At 41.4% G+C, this 20,778-nt stretch overlaps 1 protein-coding gene across 3 annotated transcripts in view; it reads left to right on the plus strand.

Moving 5' to 3' along the window:
• Positions 1-246: 246 nt before the first annotated feature.
• Positions 247-20,778, plus strand: part of MSH2 (mutS homolog 2) — a gene marked incomplete at both ends in the record, with an annotated part of 61,955 nt that continues 41,423 nt past the window's right edge. For 2 of the 3 annotated variants that reach the window (XM_080711719.1, XM_080711721.1), the window contains 6 exons: positions 247-457; positions 7,495-7,649; positions 10,984-11,262; positions 13,980-14,126; positions 17,419-17,568; positions 18,189-18,322. In XM_080711719.1, the coding sequence (XP_080567845.1) occupies positions 247-457; positions 7,495-7,649; positions 10,984-11,262; positions 13,980-14,126; positions 17,419-17,568; positions 18,189-18,322 (1,076 nt within the window). The remainder of the gene's footprint in view (positions 458-7,494; positions 7,650-10,983; positions 11,263-13,979; positions 14,127-17,418; positions 17,569-18,188; positions 18,323-20,778) is intronic. The other variant, XM_080711720.1, reaches the window with a different exon arrangement.

A 20,778-nucleotide genomic window follows, 5' to 3' on the forward strand; every position in this document is an offset into this window, starting at 1 on the left:
TTGCCCGCGACCTAGCGCAGGCATGCGCAGTAAGCAGAGTCCCTAGCGTGCGCGGGAGGCTGGGCCGCTTCTGTTTGTGATTGGTTGTTTGGGAGGACTCCCACCCACCGAGGTGCGGCGCTGGATGCTGATTGGGCGCGTCCGCCGGCGGACGCAGCCGGGAGGGGGTCTGAGGAGGGGAGGCGGGAAACCGCCTAGTGGTGCGTGTCGCGCGGTTCCCCTAGCCAGCTGTGCGGAGGTTTCGAAATGGCGGTGCAGCCGAAGGAGACGCTGCAGCTGGAAAGCGCGGCCGAGGTCAGCTTCGTGCGCTTTTTCCAGAGCATGCCCGAGAAGCCGACCACCACTGTGCGCCTCTTCGACCGGGGCGACTTCTACACGGCTCACGGCGAGGACGCCCTGCTGGCTGCCCGGGAGGTGTTCAAGACTCAGGGGGTGATCAAGTACATGGGGCCGGCAGGTGAGAGCGGGACGGCGCGGGAGGACCTGGCTGCGGGGGCCTGCGGGGGCTCCACTGCCCCTCCAGGAAGTGGCGGCCGCCCTTTACTCGCACCCAGGCCGGGGGCGCGGACCGCCGTGCCTCCGGAGGGATCCCCTCCTCGGGTACTTGCTCAGCCGAGGAGGCGCCGCCCCCTTGCCCAGAATCCGGGTCTCCTGCCGCCCTGCGCCGGAACTCGCGACCCACGCAGGGAGAGGGTCTGGTGTTTTTTTTGGTCTTTGGGATTGAATTTAGGAGCCATCTACCACCGAGTTACCCCACCTCCCGTCCTTTTTACTTTTATTTATTTATTTGTTTTGTGGTGCTGGGGATTGAATCTAGGGGCATCTACCTCTGAGTTATAACCCCAGTCCGTTTTTTTTTAATTTTTAATTGGGAAAGTGTCTCGCTAAGTTGCTGAGGCTGGCTTCGAACCTGCGAGCCTCTTAAGTACTGGGTTTGAGCCACCACACCCTACTTTATTATTATTTTTTTAAGATGGAGTTTCTTTTTCTTTTTTTTTTTTTTTTTTTTGCGGATCTGGTATGGAACCCAGAGGCATTTGACCTCCGAGCTACAACTCCTGCCCAATTTTTTATTCTTTATTTTGAAACAGGGTCTCACTGAGTTGCGAAGGGCCTTAGTAAGTAGTTGAGGCCGTCCACGAACCTCAGATCTCAGATCCTCAATCTCAGATCTCAGCCTCTCAAATGCTGGGATTTCAAGTGTGTGCCACCACGCCCAGCTGAGATGGAGTTTCACTAAGCCCAGCCTGGCCTTGAACTTGGAATTCTCCTTTCTTAGGCTCTAAGTGATTAGAATTGTAGGCGTAAGTTAGAAAGTTTCTTAGGAGCAGGCTTTCAATTGGCATGCTATTTGTTATGTTTCATCTTCCAGCAGTTGAGGAGGTCTCGCCTTGGTCCTGTTAATGTCATTATAGCCAGGCATCCTGACTGTGGTCCTCCAGTCTCAGCCTCCCAAGTAAAGGGATTACAGGGGTGAACCCTGATCCTCCTGCCTCACTCTTCCAGATCTGAGATTACAAGCGTGCTCCACCACTCCTGGCGTAAGGATTTGGAAGACCTTCTGTTACACATTATTTTTACCTCTAGTCAGCTTGAGGACCTATAATGAATGGCTCACCACTGAGGGGCAGTATGAAGAAGCTGTCAGAACTCTGAACTTGTTCTGGAGCTGGGCAGCGAGGTTTCAGATCTAGCTAACCTACTTACTGTGTGACCTTCAGCTCAGCATTCAGTACCCTTTGTTGTGCAGCCCCACCTATCAAGCAAGTTGAAGTGCTCCCACTCCCCCATCCCACCCCTTCAGGCTAGATGTTAGTTAGGGTCTCTTTCCTCCCTGGCTCCCTTGTTTTTCTTTCAGATATGATAACTGAAAGGGCATCCTAGGGAGCATTAAAGAGCACTAAGGAGTTGTGGTTTCTGGTCCTGATGTTGCTAGGTACAAGTAGGATGTTACTAAAAGATAGTTCATTCATTAAATAGAAATACTGTTAGGCAGGGTTATGGTCTCAATGAAAAGACTGTCTTTGTCTTCAGAACTCACTCTAGTGAAGAGTAAGGCAGAAAAATCTACTATTCAAAGTGAAAATATTTGGATGTGAACACCATAACAAGCTGGTCAAGAAGCATAGAAGCAGGACTATAGCAAAGACTATAGACAGCAGAAGTAGTGTTAGATGAATGCCAGATTTCACTTGAGGAATTTTCTGGAGTTTGCTGGGGGAGTGGGCTTGAAAGAAGGTATATTGGTACTGATGGGTGAGGAGATTAGCCTTTGTAGGTGGGATCAGGATTATACAAGGCTTTGTATTTATTTTTTGTGGAACTGGGATTGAATTGTGGGATGTTTTACCTCTGAGCTACACCCCCTAGCCCTTTGTGTTTTTTACTTTGAAACAGTCTTGCTAAGTTGCTGAGGGCTGTCCTTGAATCTTTGATCCTCCTCTCTCAGCCTCCCAAGTACTATAAATGCACCATCATGCCTAACAGGCTTTGTATTTATTTAAAATTTTTTTTTGAATGGTGCTGAGTATGGAATTCAGGGTCTCTTAAATGCTAAGTAAGTGCTGTACCACTGAGCTACACTCCCAGCCCACAAAAGGCTGAATCTGTTGTAGGCAGTGAGAAGTATGAAGGCTTGGAAGTGAACATTCAATGGGGCATCGGGTCACTATGGCTTTCGTGCAGACAATGGGTTAAAAGGGGCCAAGTCCTGTAGAAGTATAGGACTAGTTAAGATTAACAAGAAGTAGTTTACGGGTGGCTTCATAGTTAATGATGGTCTCTCATTTTTAGTTTTTATTTGCTTTCTATTTTTAAGATGATTATGAGTCCTGTTTTCTGAGGTTACTGCACATAGCTCTTTGTATTCAGTTTAGAATAGTTTTAGTGTTTAGCTGGACATGGTGGCACATGCTTGTAATCTCAGCATTTGGGAGGCTGAGATAAGAGGATCGCAGTTGGTGGACAGCCTTAGCTACTCAGTGAGGCCCTTTGCAACTCAGTGAGAACCTGTTTCAAAATAAAAAATAGGGCTGGGGTTGTAACTCAGAGGTAGAATGCCCCTGAGTTCCATCCCCAGACCCACAAAAAGAGAATGCTCCTGGGTTTCAACCCCCTTGCTGCAAAAACAAAACAGAATAGATTTAGTGTTTAAAGTGATATGAAAAGTACTATACTTATTTATATATCTTTGTATAATTTAGATCACTGATTTTTCTAAGCACCTACTCTAATGCTTTTAATTTTTTTGTCTAATTTTGATTATGAAATTTAAAATGTATTTCACAGAGGTATTTCTTCCTTTTGTATGTGTGTGTGGTACAGGGAACTGAACCCAGAAGATTCTGCATTTGAGCTACACCCTTAGCCTTATTTTATTTTTTACTTTAAATAGGGCCTCACTAAGTTTAGAAAAGTCTCACCATAGTGCTGAGGCAGGCCACGAACCTGGAATCCTCCTGTTCCTCTCAAGCACTAGGATTACAGTGCCACTGTGCCCAGATTGCAGGGGTATTTCTAAGAATGGAGTAACCTAGCTGGGCGTGGTGGCAAATGCTTGTAATCTCAGCATTTGGGAGGCTTAGACAGGAGGATCCAGGTTCACAGACAGTCTTAGCTACTTAGTGAGGCCTTCTACAACTTAGTGAGACCTTGTTTCAAAATTAAAGAATAAAAAAACAGGGCTGGTGATACAGCTCAGAGGTAGAATGCCCCTGGATTTCATCCCCCGTACCGCAAAAAAAAAAAAAAGCATAACCTTAGTCAACTCATCTTAATCATGTTAAGAATGGTTAAAGAGGTCAACAAGGAAATATGAACTATTTCCAAGCATCTATTTCTTACATTAGACAATGCCACAGACACATTTTAAATATTGGCCTAATCTTTATTTGAGCATTATAATAAGAGTGTTGGCACACACCTGTAATCCTAGAACTTGGGAGGCTAAGAAAGGAGACTCACAGAATCAAGGACAGTATGAGGTAACTTAGACCCTGTTTCCAAATTAAAAAAAAAAAAGGCTGGAGTTGTAGCTCAGAGGTAGGTTACCCCTGGTTTCAATACCAAGTACCCGCTCCCCAGAGCGGTAACTTTGTTACTAGAAATTGACAGAAATGATTAAAAATGGACAGAAATGACTTTTGAAAAGAAAAGGATTTAAAACCAGAAATGCACCATGGTTTCTAAAAGTCAGTGAATTGTCCAAAGTGAAATATAAGTATGGAATATTCTTTAGTTATAAGAAAAGAGACCTTCTATCTGGGAATTGTGGTGCATGCTTGTAATCCCAATACTTGGGAACCTTAGTGAGGCTTTCCACAACTTAGTGAGACCCTGTTTCAGAGTAAAGAATTAAAATAGGGTTTGGGGTATAGCTCAGAAGTATAATGCTTCTGGGTTCAATTCCCAGTACCTAAAAAAAAAAAAAAAAAAAAAAAAAAAAGCCAGATGTGATGGCACACACTTGTAATTCCAGTACTTGGGAGACTGAGACAGGAAGATCTGGGTTTACAGCCAGCCTCAGCTACTTAGTGAGGCCCTCCTCAACTTAGTGAGACCCTGTTTCAAAATAAAGGAATAGAGCTGGGCATGGTGGCGCACGCTTGTAATCCCAGAATTTGGGAGGCTGAGACCGGAGGATCGCGGTTTGTGGACGACAGCCTCAGCTATTTAGTGAGGCCCTCCGTAACTTACTGAGACCCTGTTTCAAAATAAATAATAAAAATAGGGCAGGAGGTGTAGATCAGAGGTCGAATGCCCCTGGGTTCCATCCCCAGACCCATAAATAAATAGGGCTGGGGTGTAGTTTTGAGGTAGAATGCCTCTGCGTTCAATCCCCAGTACTGCAAAAAAAAAAAAAAAAAAAAAAAAGAAAGAAAGAAAGAAAGAAAGAAAGAAAGAAAGGTATATAAAGAAATGTATGAAGACTATAATTTGCTAAGAAAATAGGTTTAGGTCATCTCCCCTCAAGGGTAACGTGAGTTAATGGATATGTTAATTTGTATAGTAATCATTTCACTGTGGTTATGTTTATCGAATATGTTTTGCGTCTTTAATTGTATAGTCACACATGTGATTCCACTGCCATAGCCTCCTGAAAGCCACAGCTCCTTTCTCCCTTTCTCTACCTTTTTTTAAAAAAATGGTGCTGAAGATTGAACCCAAGGCCTCAAAGTTGCTACACAAGTATTCTACCACTGAGCTACCTCTGTAGCCTAGTTCTGTGTATGTTTAACAGCATCCCTGCCTCTATCCACTAGATTTTACTAGTATCTCCTGCCCCCTTCTTGTGACAAGTCAGATCTCGAGACGTTGTCATATGTCCCTGAGGGGAGCAAAGTTAGCCCTAGTTAAGAACTAGTGATCAAAGATAAACATGACAGCTGGGTGTGGTGGTGCACACTTGTTATCCCAGTACTTGGGAGGCTGAGACAGGAGGATAGCAGGTTCTGGCAAGCCTCAGCTACTTTGTGAGGCCCTCTGCAATTTAGTGATACGCTGTTTCAAAATAAAGAATAAAAAATGAACCTGGGGGTGTGTGGCTTCCAGATAGAATGGCCCTGGGTTCAAACCCCAGTACTACACACACACACACACACACACACACACACACACACACACACACGATAAACATGAGCCGGGTGTGGTGGTGCATGCTTCTAATCCCAGCATTTGGGAGGCTGAGACAGGAGGGTCATGGTTTGTAGACAGCCTCAGCTACTTAGGGAGGCCCTTTGGAACTCAGTGAGCCCCTGTTTCAAAATAAAGAATAAAAAATAGGGCTGGGGGTATAGCTTGGAGGTAGAATGCCCCTGGGTTCCACACCCAGTACCGCCAAAAAAAAACCAAACAAAAAAAAAAAAAGATAAACATGAGAAAGTTTGAAAATTTTTCATGTTAACCATGTAGGAGAGAGAGATGTACTCATACATAACCAAGAGGGATAATCTGACTATCAAAATTACATGTTTAATAAAATCTAATTTTAAGACTTAGAGATATATTTTAATATTGGAGAATGAAGCATGTATGATGTAATTCATGCAGCATTATTTACATATATATAAATTATATATATATATCAATAGGAAACTACAGACACTGAAATATTTGCAGCTATAAACAGAAAAGCAAATTATGTACTATTGGAACAATCTCCCAAGTAAAATTTGAAAAACATACAGAAAAGTATGTGCAATATGCCACTTTTTATATAAAAGAGGGGAAATGCTTCATAATTGCTTGAATGAATATATAGGATATATATGAAAATATAATCTATTAACAGATAATGTAAGGGGGATAACAATGAAAGGGAGACTTTGCTATACTACTTTGAACTATGTGAATAGCTACTTCACAAACTGACTAACTTTCATGAACCTTTTGATAAAGGATTGTTCTATACAAAAACATACCATATTTTTGAGTTTTGTTTTGTTTTGAGCTGGGGTCTTGATATGTTGCTCTGTTACCCTGCCGGGCCTTGAACTCTTGATCTCAAGAGATCCTTCTGCTTCAGCTTTCCAAGTAGCAACAGGTGTGTGCCATTTCACCCAGCTTGTGGTTTTATATAAGACTTTTCATTAAAACATGTTAAAAAGTCTGGCTTGTGAGACCCTATTTTCCAATAAAATAAAGTAAAATAGGGATAGGAGTGTGGTTCAGAGGCAGAACACCTCTAGGTTCAATACCCAGCACCATACATGCACCAAAAAAACTTGTGAAAAATAAATTACAAGAAAGGACAAGTTAAAGGTTAGCTATAGATTGGTGTGTGTGTGTGTGTGTGTGACTAGGGATTGAACCCAGGAGCATTCTACCTCTGAGTTACCCCCCCAGCCGTATTTTTTATTCTATTTTGAAATGGTCTCACTAAATTTCACAGGGCCTCACTAAGTAGCTGAGACTGGTCATGAACCTGTTATCTTCCTGTCTCAGCCTCCTAACTCCTGGGATTACAAGCATGTGCCACCATGCCAGGCTTTGTTTATAGAAATATTTACTCATTCTTTTATCTATATGTCGTGTGTGTGTGTGTGTGTGTGTGTGTGTGTGTGTGTGAGTGATTGAATCCGGGGGTGTTCTACCTCTGAGTTATTACCTCCAGCCCTGTTTTTTATTTTTTATATTTTGTGATACTCGGCTACACTCCCAGCCCTTTCTCATTTTATTTTGAAACGGTCTTGATAAGTTGCTGAGGCTGGTCTCCAACCTATGATCCTCCTGTCTCAGCCTCCCAAGTCTGGGATCACAGGTGTGCCCTAGGCCGGGCTATCTTCATGTCTTCTCCAGGGATCTCTGGGTTTGACATGTGGGCTCCACAGGAACAGGGTGTTGTGTCTACTCACCATTCTCCTTCCCTGCCTGGGACATAAAACAGGTGCTTGATAAATAGTCAACTGAAAAGTCCAGTGATTGCGGTTGGGAAAATGGTTTAGGTGCTAAACACCATCTCTGTGGCCAGTTCTATGACATAAATTTTTCTTCTAGGAGCAAAGACTCTGCAAAGTGTTGTGCTTAGTAAAATGAACTTTGAGTCTTTTGTGAAAGATCTTCTCCTGGTCCGCCAGTACAGAGTTGAAGTCTACAAGAGCAAAGCTGGGAATAAAGCGTCCAAGGAAAACGATTGGTACTTGGCATTTAAGGTACTTATCTCCTTTAACTTACTTCTTTCTCTCTCTCTCTCTCTTTTTTTTTTTTTTTCCTGGTGCTGAGGATTGAACCCAAGGGCATTCTACCACTGAGCTACCCTAACCCCCACCCCCAGCCCTTTTTTTATTCTTTATTTTGAAACAAGGTCTCACTAAGTTTCAGAAGGCCTCACTAAGGAGCTGAGACTGGCCATGAACCTTAGATCTTCTTGTCTCGGCCTCCCAAGTACTGGGATTACAAGTGTGCGCCACCATGCCTGGCTGACAACACATATTTTTAAGCCAGGCATGGTGGCATATGCCTGTACTTGGGAGGCTGAAGCAGGAGGATCACAAGATTTGTAACCAGCCTTAGCAAGTAGTGAGACTTTAATCAACCTAGGGAGACCCTGTTTCAAAATAAAAATAAAATAGGGCTGGGGTGTATATCTTGGAGGTAGAATGCCCTTGGGTTCAATCCTCAGTACCACATACAAAAAAAAATTTTCATACACACAGTACCTGCACAGATTAAGTTTTCAATAAATATTGGAATAAATTAGTGGTTATAATGTCTGGAGAGTGAGTTTTATTCTTGAAAGAGAATAATTATGTAGTAAGAAGGACAATGCTGTGGGATTATATAAGTCAGGGATTTCATTTTTCTTCTTTGTCCCTACTGAGTGATGGGTGACTAGGCAAATCCTCAAACCTTAGCCTGTATCTATTTCTCATAAATGGTAAAGTTATAAGGTTTTTTTTTTTTTTAATTTTGCGTGTATGAGGGGATAATGGGTATTGAATGCAGGGGTGTTATACTCTGAGCAACAACTCCAACCTTATTCTTTTTTTGGGGGGGTGATACTGGGGTTCCTGGAAACCCTTCTACCTCCAAGCTACACTCCTAGACACCTATCTTTTATATTTTTATTTGGAAACAGGGTCTCTTAAGCCAGCAAGGCTGGCTTCGAACCTGTGCGATCCTCCTGTCTCCACCTCCTAAGTGCGGGGGATTGCAAGCATGTGCCACCATGCCCGGCAACCCTATTCTTTAAAAAAAAAAAAAAAAAATACAGGGTCTTGCCTAGTTGTTGAGGGCCTCGCTAAGTTTCTGAGCCCAATTAAGTTGCTGAGGCTGGCTGAGAACCTGTGATCCTCCTGTCTCAGCCTCCCAAGTACTGGGATTATAGGTGTGTAGCACCATGCCTGGCTTCTTTTTTTATTTGGGGGCGGGGTCTGGGGATGGAGCTACACCCCCTGCCCTCTTTTTTATTCTTTATTTTGAAACAGGGTCTCAGTAAGTTGCTGAGGGCCTCACTGAGTAGCTGAGGCTGTCTGTGAACTGTGATCCTCCGGTCTCAGCCTCCTGAATGCTGGGATTACAAGTGTGCAGCACCATGCCTGGTTTACAGCCCTGTTTTTATTTTGAAACAGGGTCTCACTAAGTTGCTGAGGCTGGCCATGAACCCGGATCCTCCTGTTTCAACCTCCCAAATGCTGGGATTAAAAGTGTGTGCCACCACGTCTGGTCCTTTCTTCTTTTTTATAATTATTATTTATTACCTTGATAATTACTTTTTGTGTATATTCTTTTTCTTTTCCAAGTGCTAGGGTACAGTCATGGGCCATCATGTTTGGTTTATAAGGTTTTTAAGGTACTTTATGATTTTAAAGTTTTGTGAGGGTTCTTTTATTTTTTTATTTTTTTTATTTTGGTGGTACTGGGAATGGAACCCCGGAGCATTGTTTATCTGGAAACAGGGTCTCTTAAGCCAGCGCAGCTGGCTTTGAACCTGCACAATCCTTCTGTCTCCGCCTCCCAAGCGCGGGGATTACAAGTGTGCGCCACCACGCCCGGCTCCTAGCCCTATTTTTTATTCTTTATTTTGAAACAGGGTCTCACTGAATTGCAAAGGGCCTCATTAAGTAATAGCTGAGGCTGTCTGCCAATCGTGATCTTCCTCTCTCAGCCTCCCAAATGCTGGGATTACAAGCGAATGCCACCACACCTGGCTCCCCTTGAGGCGTCTTTTATGATTGTGCTGTATAACATTTAAACTTGATAGAGCTGCTTCATATACAGTGTTTTTATTTTTGTTCTATCCTTTCACCCCTGCCCATATATAAATATAAATATATGTACACTGTAGGCTATCTAGGAGAATTCAACATTCTACATTATAAACTTTTCTTGGGAATTTTTATTGCTATTATACTAAGAATGGTGGACCTCAAATTTTTACTGTCTGAAAGATCTTAATAGAAAATTGAACTTGTGTCAGATGTGGTGGCGCACACTTATAATCTTGTAAACTTGGGAGGCCAAGAGTATCACAGATTTGCGGCCAGCCCCAGACACTTGGTGAGGCCCTCTGCAACTTAGTGAGACCCTGTTTCAAAGTAAAGAATAAAAAATAGGGCTGGGAGTATAGCTTGGAGGTAGAATTCCCATGGGTTCAATCCCTAGTACAAAAGAAAGAAAGAAAGAAAGAAAAAGAAAAGAAAGAGGTGAAAATGTGATGTTGAAACAGGAGGATGCAGTTTGTAGATAGCCTCAGCTGCTTAATGATGCCTTCTGCAACTTAGTGAGACTTGTTTCAAAATAAAAAATAGGGCTGGGGGTGTAGTCTTGAGGTAAAATGCCCCTGGGTTCTATCCACAATATGGAAAAAATAAATTGAAGCTCTAGTATATCACAAAGGTATGTGGTTTGTTTTGTTTTGGCAGTTCTGGGTATTGAACACTGATCCTCATGAATGCTTGGCAAGGTATATAGCACTGAATTATATCCCTAGCCTAAAGGGATGTTTTCTGTACCATCCTTCAATAAATAACAACAAAATGTAGAATTACATGTTCAAGTGATCACCACGATTATCAGCTGATCACACTACACTTCCCTCTGTCTTATCAGGATTGATGGATTCTTCTTTGTGTATGGGTGGGAGTTGAACCCAGGAGTAGTCTACCTACCTCCAAGCTATACTCCCCTGACACCTCCCATTTTTGGGGGAACAAGGTCTCACTAAATTGCTGAGGGTCCTAAATTGCTGAAGCTGGGCTTAAACCTTTTGTGTGTGTGTGTGTGTGTGTGTGTGTGTGGTACTGGGGATTGAACCCAGGGCCATTTTATTTTTGAGCTATACCCAAGCCCAGTTTAATTTGTTATTTTGAAGTAGGGTCTCGCTAAGTTATTAAGGTCTTCACGAGTTGCTGAGACTGGCTGTGAACATCTAATCCTCCTGTCTCGGCCTCCCAAGTACTGGGATTACAGGTGTGTCCTACCATACTTGGCTGAGTAGAAAAATTTTGGCAGTAAGATTTTAAAGTATTTTCATCTTTTGTTTAGGCTTCTCCTGGCAATCTTTCTCAGTTTGAAGACATTCTCTTCGGTAATAATGATATGTCGACTTCCATTGGTGTTGTGGGTATTAAAATGTCCACAGTTGATGGTCAAAGACAAGTTGGAGTTGGGTATGTTGATTCCATACAGAAGAAGCTTGGATTGTGTGAATTTCCTGATAATGATCAGTTCTCCAATCTTGAGGCTCTCCTGATTCAGATTGGACCCAAGGAATGTGTTTTGCCAGGAGGAGAAGTTGCTGGAGACATGGTGAAGCTGAGGCAGGTAAGGGAATTGAGTACAGTGATGGAGAAGCCAGGAAAAGTTCTTTCTTTCTTTTTCTTTTTATTTTCTGTGATACTGGGGATGGAACCCAGGGGCAGTGTACCTCTAAGCTACATCCCCAGCCCTGTTTTTTATTTTTTGTTTTGAAACAGGGTCTCACTGATTTACAAAGGACCTCACTAAGTAGCTGAGGCTGTCTGCAAATCGTGATCCTCCTGAATGCTGGGATTACCATCTGCGCCCCACACCCAGCTGGAAAGATTCTTTAATTACTGTGGTGCTGTTTTATTTATTGAAAAATAATTAAAAAGTAAATTTTATATGTTGTGTATTGGGGATTGAACCCCAGGGGCATTCTACCTCTGAGCTATATTTCTAGCCCTACCTAATTGAGGGAGGGAGGGATGGAGGGAGAGTGAATGAGTGAGAGAGAGAGAGAGAGAGAGAGAGTGTGTGTGTGTGTGTGTGTGTGTGTGTGTGTGTGTGTGTGTGTGTGTGTTTGTGTGTGAAAAACCCAGGGATGCTTTACCTCTGAATTATACCCCAGCTCTTTTATTTTTTATTTATTTTTTGTAATATTAGGGTTTGAACCTAGGGGCATTTTACCTTTAAACTACATCCTCAGCCTTTTTTATTTTTCTATTTGGAAACAGGGTCTTACTAAGCCCTTTTATTAAAAAAATTACTTATTCATTTTTTAATTTTTTGGTACTGGGATTGAACCCAGAGGCATTCTACCTCTAAGCTACACCCTAGCCCAATTTTTTATTTCTTATTTGGAAACAGGGTGTCATTGAGTTGCAGAGTCCCTCAATAAGTAACTGAGGCTGGCCATGAACCTGCGATCCTCCTGTCTCAGCCTCTCAGTTACTGGGATTACAGCCATGCACCATCATGCCTCAATCAAATTCTGGTTGTTCCATTTATAAAGGGATACCATTTGTTATTTATTTGTGTTTTGGTGGTACTGGGGGTGGAACCCAGAGGCTTTCTACCTCCGGGCTATACTCCCAGACCTGTTCTATATTTTATTTGGAAACGGGGTCTCACTAAGTTCCTGAGAACCTCACTAAGTAGCTGACTTCGAACTTGTGCGATCCTCTTGTCTCATTCTCCCAAGCGCGGGTATTACAAGCATGTGCCACCACGCCTGGCTTGTTATTTATTTTTAAAGGGGTGTTTTATCCCCCAAGGATTCTTTTCATTTTATAGCTTCAAATACCACAAGAATTTCTAGTACTTAGCAAATCTTTGATAAGTATTTAGCATAGGTAATATCCATAGATGCCCAAACTTATTTGCTTAATGCTTCCTTTTCAGAAAAAAAATAAAAAAAATTAGTGTTCTTACCCTAGGTGCTTCTACCGCCTCCTTATTTTTATTCAACACTCCTCAAATGCACCTGAGAAATTATAACCCCTCCTGGATCCACTCAGTGTCCACTTTGGGAATAACATTGTTGACATTGGCAATCTGTGTCTAAAACTTTTTCTTTTAATTTGTGGTACTGGGGATGGAACCCAGGGGCATTGTACCCCCAAGAGACACCCTCAACCCTATTTTTTAGTCTTTTTTTTATTTTTGAAACAGTCTCACTGAGTTGTGAAGGACCTCACTGAGTAGCTGAGGCTGTCTGTGAACTGTGATTCTCCGGTCTGCACCTAATACAATTTTTTATAGGCAATTATTTGTTTAGAGTTTGTGCTATTTGTGAGACCCTGTTAAAAATTCAAAGGCTTGCCGGGCGTGGTGGCGCACGCTTGTAATCCCCGTGCTTGGGAGGCGGAGACAGGAGGATCGCGCAGGTTCGAAGCCAGCCGTGCTGGCGTAAGAGACCCTGTTGAAAAAATATAAAATAGGTCTGGGAGTGTAGCCCGGAGGAAGAAGGGCTTCCAGGAACCTCAGTACCACCAAAAAAAAAAAAAAAAAAAAAAAAAAAAAATTCAAAGGCTTGAGCCAGGCGTGGTGGCGCACCCTTGTAATCCCAGCACTTGGGAGGCTGAGACGGGAGGATCTCAGGTTCACAGCCAGCCTCAGCTATACTTAGTGAGGCCCTTTGCAGCTCAGTGAGACCCTGTTTTAATATAAAGAATAAAAAAATAGAACTGGGAGTGTAGGTCAGTAATAGAATGCTCCTGGACTCTATCCCCATTACTGCCCCCCCCCAAAAAAAAATTCAAAGGTTTGGAGATGTAGCTCTGGTAAAGTACCCCTGGGTCTAAGCCACAGCACCCCCCCCCATATAAACATGTACATGTGTACACATATTAAATAAAAACCAAAGCTAGGCGTGGTGGCACACACTTGTAATCCGAGCATTCGGGAGTCTGAGACAGGATAATCGTGGTTCTTGGGCAACCTCAGCTACTTACTGAGGCCCTTTCCAACTCAGACCCTGTTTCAAAATAAAGAATAAAAAACAGGGCTGGAGGTACAATGCCCCTGGGTCCCATCCCCAGTACCGCAAAACAAAACAAAAAAAATTGTGTTATTGGGGCTTTTGTGTCATTAGGTAATATTACCAATGTCTTATATAAAAATTAATTATGGGGCTGTGAATGGTCAGTGGTGGAACAGTGGCCTAGCATGCAGACTGTAGCCTTCATCTCAGTACCAACAACAACAAAATGCAATCTATTAAGCTCTAGTTACTTATATTTGTCGTTGCTACACTTATTCTTTTCTCGTAGTAAGTTAAAATATTTCTTGTGAAATAGGTTATTCAGAGAGGAGGAATTCTGATCACAGAAAGAAAAAGAGCTGACTTTTCCACAAAAGATATTTATCAGGATCTCAACAGGTTGTTGAGAAGCAAAAAGGGAGAACAGATGAATAGTGCTGTTTTGCCAGAAATGGAGAATCAGGTATGTGTTCTATCAATGTGGGTTTATTTTTAAATTGTAATAGTATCTTAGAAGACTACTTCTGTTAAGTTTGTCTCAAAACCTATGTATCAATCAGTTTTATTAAGTTCATTTTATGTATGATAAAGTGAGTGAGAAGTTCAAGGAAATAACTGGAAAATTTTTCTTTCTCTTTTTTTTTTTTTTTTTCAGAATTAAGTATTGAACCCCCAGGGGCATTCTACCTCTGAGCCATGCTTCCAGTTCTATTTTTTATTCTCAATAGGGTCTCACCAAGTTGTAGAGGGCCTCGCTAAGTAGCTGAGACTGTTTGTTAACCTGTAATCCTCCTGTCTCAGCCTCCTAAATATGGGAAGCGTATTACACCATACCTGACAAGCTGGAAAATTTTAAACCTATTTTCAAATAGGCTTAAATTTATATCTAAATTAAATCTTAAATTATATCTAAATGATACATGTCCCTGGGGTTGGAAGGATTTTAATAATTTCATGTACAAGGCAGGTGTGGTGGCGCACACTTGTAATCCCAGTACTTGGGAGGCTGACAGAAAGATTGCAGGTTTGTGGCCAGCCTCAGCTACTTAGTGAGGCCTTTGGCAACTTAATGAGACCCTTTTTCAAAAAATAAAGAATAAAAAATAGGGCTAGTGGTGTAGCTTGGAGGTAGAATCCCCCTGGGCTCAAACCCCAGCACCGCAAAAAAAATGTTTTTTTCATATACAAGAGCCTAATTACTGTTACTTAAGTAAGGGGATACTATGGTGATAAGAAGTTAAGCTGGGCGTGGTGGCGCAGGTTTGTAATCCCAGCACTTGGGAGGCTGAGACAGGAGGATCCTGCAGGTTCGAAGCCAGTTTCAGCTACTTAGTGAGGCTCTCAGCATCTTAGTGAGACCCTGTTTCCAAATATAAAATAGGTCTGGGAGTGTAGCCTGGAGGTAGAAGGCCCCTGGGTTCCATCCCCAGTACCACAAAAAAAATAAAAAAGAAAGAATACGGATAAATAATTTAAACTTTGTTTAGGTACACATATGGGAAAGTGATTATACCATAAGTATATTGCTGAAATTTCATAAACTGAACATACCTATCTAACTAGTATCCATGAAACAGAATATTACTGGACCTCTACTAGCCCTTCTTATACCTCCTGTAGTCATTAACCCTTCCCCCACCCCATTACAAGGAATAACTCCGGTTGTTTTTTGTTTTGTTTTGTTTTTTCCTTTAGTACTGGGGATGGAACCCTGGGGCAATCTACACTCCTTAGCCCTATTTTTTTTTTTTTTGAAACAGTCTCTCCCTGAGTTCCAAAGAGTCTCATTAAGTAGCCGAGGCTGGCCTTGAGCCTGTGATCCTCCTATCTGCCTCCCAAGTACAAGTGTGTACCAACATGCCCCAGCACATAACTCCGGTTCTTACCTTAAAAATAGATTAATTTTGTCAGTTTTAATAGTTTATTTAAACATTATTATGTAATGTACTTTTTTGTCTAGTTTTTTTCCCCAATATTTGTAAAATTTATCCTTACTATTGAGTGTGATTGCGAATGTTTCATTCTGAGGTTTGTTGTTGTGTAGTTTTCTATACTGTGAACATGCCAGAATTTATCCATTTTACTCCTTTTTTGGGGGTGTATTGGGAATAGAACCCAGAAATGTTCAACCTCTGAGCTACATCCAAGCCCTTTTTAAAATTTTTTTAATTTTTTAATTTAATTTTTTTGGTATTGGGGATTGAACCCAGGAGCATTCTACCTCTGAGCTATACCTGCAGACCTATTTTTATTCTTTATTTTGAAACCAGGTCTCACTAAGTTGTGGAGGGCCTCACTAAGTAGCTGAGGTTGGCCTTTAACCTGTGGTCCTCCTATCTCAGCATTCCAAGTATGAGATTACAAGTGTGCACCACCACGTACAGCTCAATTTTCATTTTTATTTTGAAATGGGTTACTAGATTGTTGAGGGTCTTGCCAAGTTGCAGGGGCTGATCTTGTTTCTGCCTCTCAAATACTGCGATTAAGCTGGTCATGGAGGCACATGCTTGTAACCCTAGCATTTGGGAGGCTGAGACAGGAGGATTGGGCTTCATGGACAGCCTCAGCTACTACTTAGTGAGGCCCTTTGCAACTCAGTGCAACCCTGTTTCAAAATAAAGAATAAAAAATCGGTCTGGGGGTATAGCTTGTAGGTAGAATGCTCTTGGATACAATTCCCAATATCACACACACACAAAATTTGAGATTATAGGCATGTGCCACCATGTCCCACTTACAATATTTAGATAATTTCCATTTTTAAAAGTTTTTTTTTTTGTTGTTTGTTTGTTTGTTTGTTTGTTTTGGTGGTACCAGGGGTGGAACCCAGAGGCTTTCTACATCAGGCTATACCCCTAGCCAGACCTATTTTATATTTTATTTGGAAACAGGGTCTCACTAAGTTGATGAGAGCCTCACCAAGTAGCTGAGGCTGGCTTTGTGATCCTCCTGTCTTAGCCTCCCAAGCACTGGGATTACAGGCATGCACTACAACGCCCAGCTTATTTTATTTTTATTTTGAAACAGTGTCTTAATAGGTTGGTGATAGTCTCACTACTTTTTGAAGCTGCCGTTGCTTCACCTGCAGTCCTTCTGTTTCAGCCTCCCAAGTACTGAGATTATAAGCGTGTCCCACCTCTTCCAGGTTTTTATAATTTTTTTTTATTTTGTGTGGTGCTGGGGTTTGAACTAAGGGGAATTCTATATCCATGCTACACCATCAGTTCTTTACTTTTTATTTGGATACAGGGTCTCACTAAATTGTTGAGAACCTTTCACTAAGTTGCTTAGGCTGCCTGTGAACCTGCAATCATCCTATCTCAGCCTTCTAAGTATTGGGATTACAGGCATGGGCCACTATACCTTTTTAAGTAATGCTACTTTTCCAGGTATTTTTTACTTTCTCAGAGTTGTTTTCTAAGCTAGTGTGGTGGCACACCAGTGCAAGATTGGAAAGGATGGTGTAGGAGGACTCTACATTCACGGCCAGACTGAGCAACTTGCAAGACCCTGTCTGGAGATGTATATCAGGGGTAGATCACCCTGGGTTTGATTCTCAGTACCAGTAAAAAAGAAAAAGAAAAATTGTTTTCTAATCTTGAAGGACTTATTTTTATTTTCTTGGTTTGGCTTGTGGAAGAATACCAAGGAAAATGATAATGTTCAGTATTTATTTTCATCTTGCATTAAAAAAATAATCTCTAAAATTAGTCCTGGTAATATGAGAACCTTCTATTTTAAATTCTTAATTTTAGGTTGCAGTTTCATCATTATCTGCAGTAATCAAGTTTTTAGAACTCTTATCAGATGATTCAAATTTTGGACAGTTTGAACTGACTACTTTTGACTTCAGCCAGTACATGAAATTGGATATTGCAGCCGTTAGAGCCCTTAACCTTTTCCAGGTAAAATACATGTGTATACTTTCAAAATGCTTCATTTCATTGTTAACTGAAGAAACCTAAGTAAGTAACTTTAAATTGTTTTCATTTATTTTTCTACTTCTACACTTTACATGTAGCTTTGTCTTGGATTTATCAGTCATTTTGTATATTAATAGCACTTTCAAGCTTCAGTAATTATAAAGTTGTATGTTTATATTTATATATTTGTATATTTTATATTGGTATATTATAAAGTGGTTTTGGCTTGAGGAAAAATATACAGCCACAAATACAGATTAGCTGATCTTAGTAAAAGGAATTTTTGTGGAAATTTCTCATTTTATATTTGAAGAATATTACATGTTAAAAATAGTATTTGTCACCGGGCGTGGTGGAACACGCTTGTAATCCCTGCGCTTGGGAGGTGGAGACGGGAGGATCGCGCAGGTTCGAAGCCAGCCGCGCTGGCTTAAGAAACCCTGTTTCCAAAAAAAAGTCTGGGAGTGTAGCCCGGAGGAAGAAGGGCTTCCAGGAACTCCAGTACCACCATAAAAAAAAAATAAAAAAAAAAAAATAGTATTTTCTACAGCATAGTAAGGTGTTCACTTATGGGTGTGCTGTTTTATCATTTTCCTTTTTAGGGTTCTGTTGAAGATACTACTGGCTCTCAGTCTTTGGCTGCTTTGCTGAATAAATGCAAAACCCCTCAGGGACAAAGACTCGTTAACCAGTGGATTAAGCAGCCACTGATGGATAAGAAGAGAATAGAAGAGAGGTATATGATTAGTGTGTGCTTTTGTTAGCTTTAAATAACTTGCAGGCTGGGCGTGGTTGGCACAGGTTTGTAATCCCAGCATTTGGGATGCTGAGATTGGAGGATCGCAGTTCGCGGACAGCCATAGCTACTACTTAGTGAGGCCCTTGCAACTCAGTGAGACCCTGTTTCAAAGTATAAAGAATTGGGCTGGGGGTGTAGTTCAAAGATAGAATGTCCCTGAGTTCTATCCCCAGTACTGTAAAAAAAAATAAATAAACAAAACAAATAACTTGCAATTGCTCCTTATGATTATGCCACTACTCTCATAAGCAATTTTGTGGTCATATTTTATCATCTAACTGCATAGAGAGTTGAATAGCAATAGAAAGTAATGCTTTAGATTGACCAAAGAACTCATTTTTTCTTTTTTCTTTTTGGTGGTACTGGAGGTTGAACTCACAAGTGTTATACTTCTGAGCTATATCCCCAGCCCTTTATATTTTTGTTTTTATTTGTATATGTATAAATAATATTAATATATTAATAACTATATATTTATAAACAAGCAAATACACAGTAAAATGTATAAATGTATGTATATGTGTATATGTGTTTACTTATTTTTTTTTGTGATACTGGGGATTGAGCTCAAATAGTCAAAATTAAGTCACAGCTGAGCCAGGTATGGTGACACACACCTATAATCCCAGTACTTGGGAGGCTGAAAGTGGAGGATAAGTTTGAGGCCAGTCTCAGCAATTTACCAACACCTTGTTTCAGCATAAAAAATAAAAAGGACTATGCCCCTGAGTTCAATTTCCACTACTAAAAAAGGAAAAATTAAATCACAGAGTCGGGCATAGTTGCGCACACTTGTAATCTTAGTACTTGGGAGGCTGAGACAGGAAGATTAAAGGTTTGAGGCCAGCCTCAGCAACTTAGCAAGTGGGACTGTAGCAATTAGTGAGACCCTGTTTCTTTTCTTTCTTTCTTTTTTTTTTTTTAATTTCTAAGGGAGTGGCTTTAGATTAGAGGTAGAATATTTCTTGGTTCTATTCCCAGTACCAAAATAAAGAGAATCAAACCCTAACTACCGCTGGGTGTGGTGGCGCACGCTTGTAATCCCAGTGCTTGGGAGGCTGAGACAGGAGGATCTCACAGGTTCAAAGCCAGCCTCAGCTACTTAGTGAGGCTCTCAGCAACTTAGTGAGACCCTGTTCCCAATAAAGTATAAAATAGGTCTGGGAGTATAGCCCAGAGATAGAAAAGCCCCTGGGTCCCACCCTCAGTACCACCAAAAGAAAAAAACACCTAACCACAGTTTTTTAGATATCACGTTTGTTCTCAGCCTTATAAATCTGTTGTCATATACTTCCACTCTTAGAACGAGGGATCAAATAGCTAGTTTAAAATAAATGATTGATCCGGGCGTGGTGGCGCACGCTTGTAATCCCAGCGAGGCTGAGACCAGAGGATCACGGTTCGTGGACAGTCTCAGCTACTTAGGCCCTCCGCAACTCAGTGAGACCTGGTTGTAAAATAAAGAATAAAAAATAGGGCAGGGGATGTAGCTCAGAGGTTGAATGTCCCTGAATTCCATCCCCAGACCCGCAAAAAAAAAAAAGATTTAAACTGGGCGTGGTGGCGCATGCTTGTAATCCCTGCACTTGGGAGACTGAGACGGGAGGATTGCACAGATTTGAAGCCAGTCTCAGCTACTTAGTGGATTCCACCACCAGTACCACCAAAAAATAAAAGTAAAAAAGATTGAATGTTGAGCTTTTTTTTTTTTGCTCCATGATGGTTTATTTCTGTAATTTTTGTGAAACTTTCAAAGTAAATTTGGTATAAATGAAGTCCAGTTTCAAAAGAGAATTTATCCACAGAAAAGGAGAAATTAGTTCAAGATGAATATATATATTTTCTTTGTACTGGAGATCGAACCTTAGGGTCATTCTATCTGCAATATGCACCTTCAGTTCTTTGTATTTTAAAGCAGGGTCTTTCTAAGCTGTTGAAGCTAGTCTTAAACCAGCAATCCTCCTGTCCCGCCTCTCAAGTACTGGAGTAATACACAGGCTAGGGTTATGGTAAGGATTTGTTCTGGATAAAACATTTGAATTATTTGAGGTTTGAATTATATGAGGTTGTTTGAATAACTTTATTTTTTTATTTTTTGGTACTGGGGATTGAACCAAGGGATATTCCACCTCTGAGCTACAACCCCAGCCCTTTTTGTTATTTTTTATTTTTTGTGGTACTGGGAATGGAACCCAGGGGTGTTCTACTTCCAAGCTACACCCTCGGTCCTATTTTTACCCTTTCTTTTGAAACAGGGTCACACTGAGTTGCAAAGGGCCTTACTAAATAGCTGAGGCTGGCCACCAACTGCGATGCTCTTGTCTCGGTCTTCCTGAATGCTGGGATTACAAATGTTCGCTACCATGCCTGGCTCCGTCCCCTCCTTTTTTTTT

This window comes from Muscardinus avellanarius (genome assembly GCF_963383645.1).
Source record: "Muscardinus avellanarius genome assembly, chromosome: 15".
Lineage (NCBI taxonomy): Eukaryota > Metazoa > Chordata > Mammalia > Rodentia > Gliridae > Muscardinus > Muscardinus avellanarius.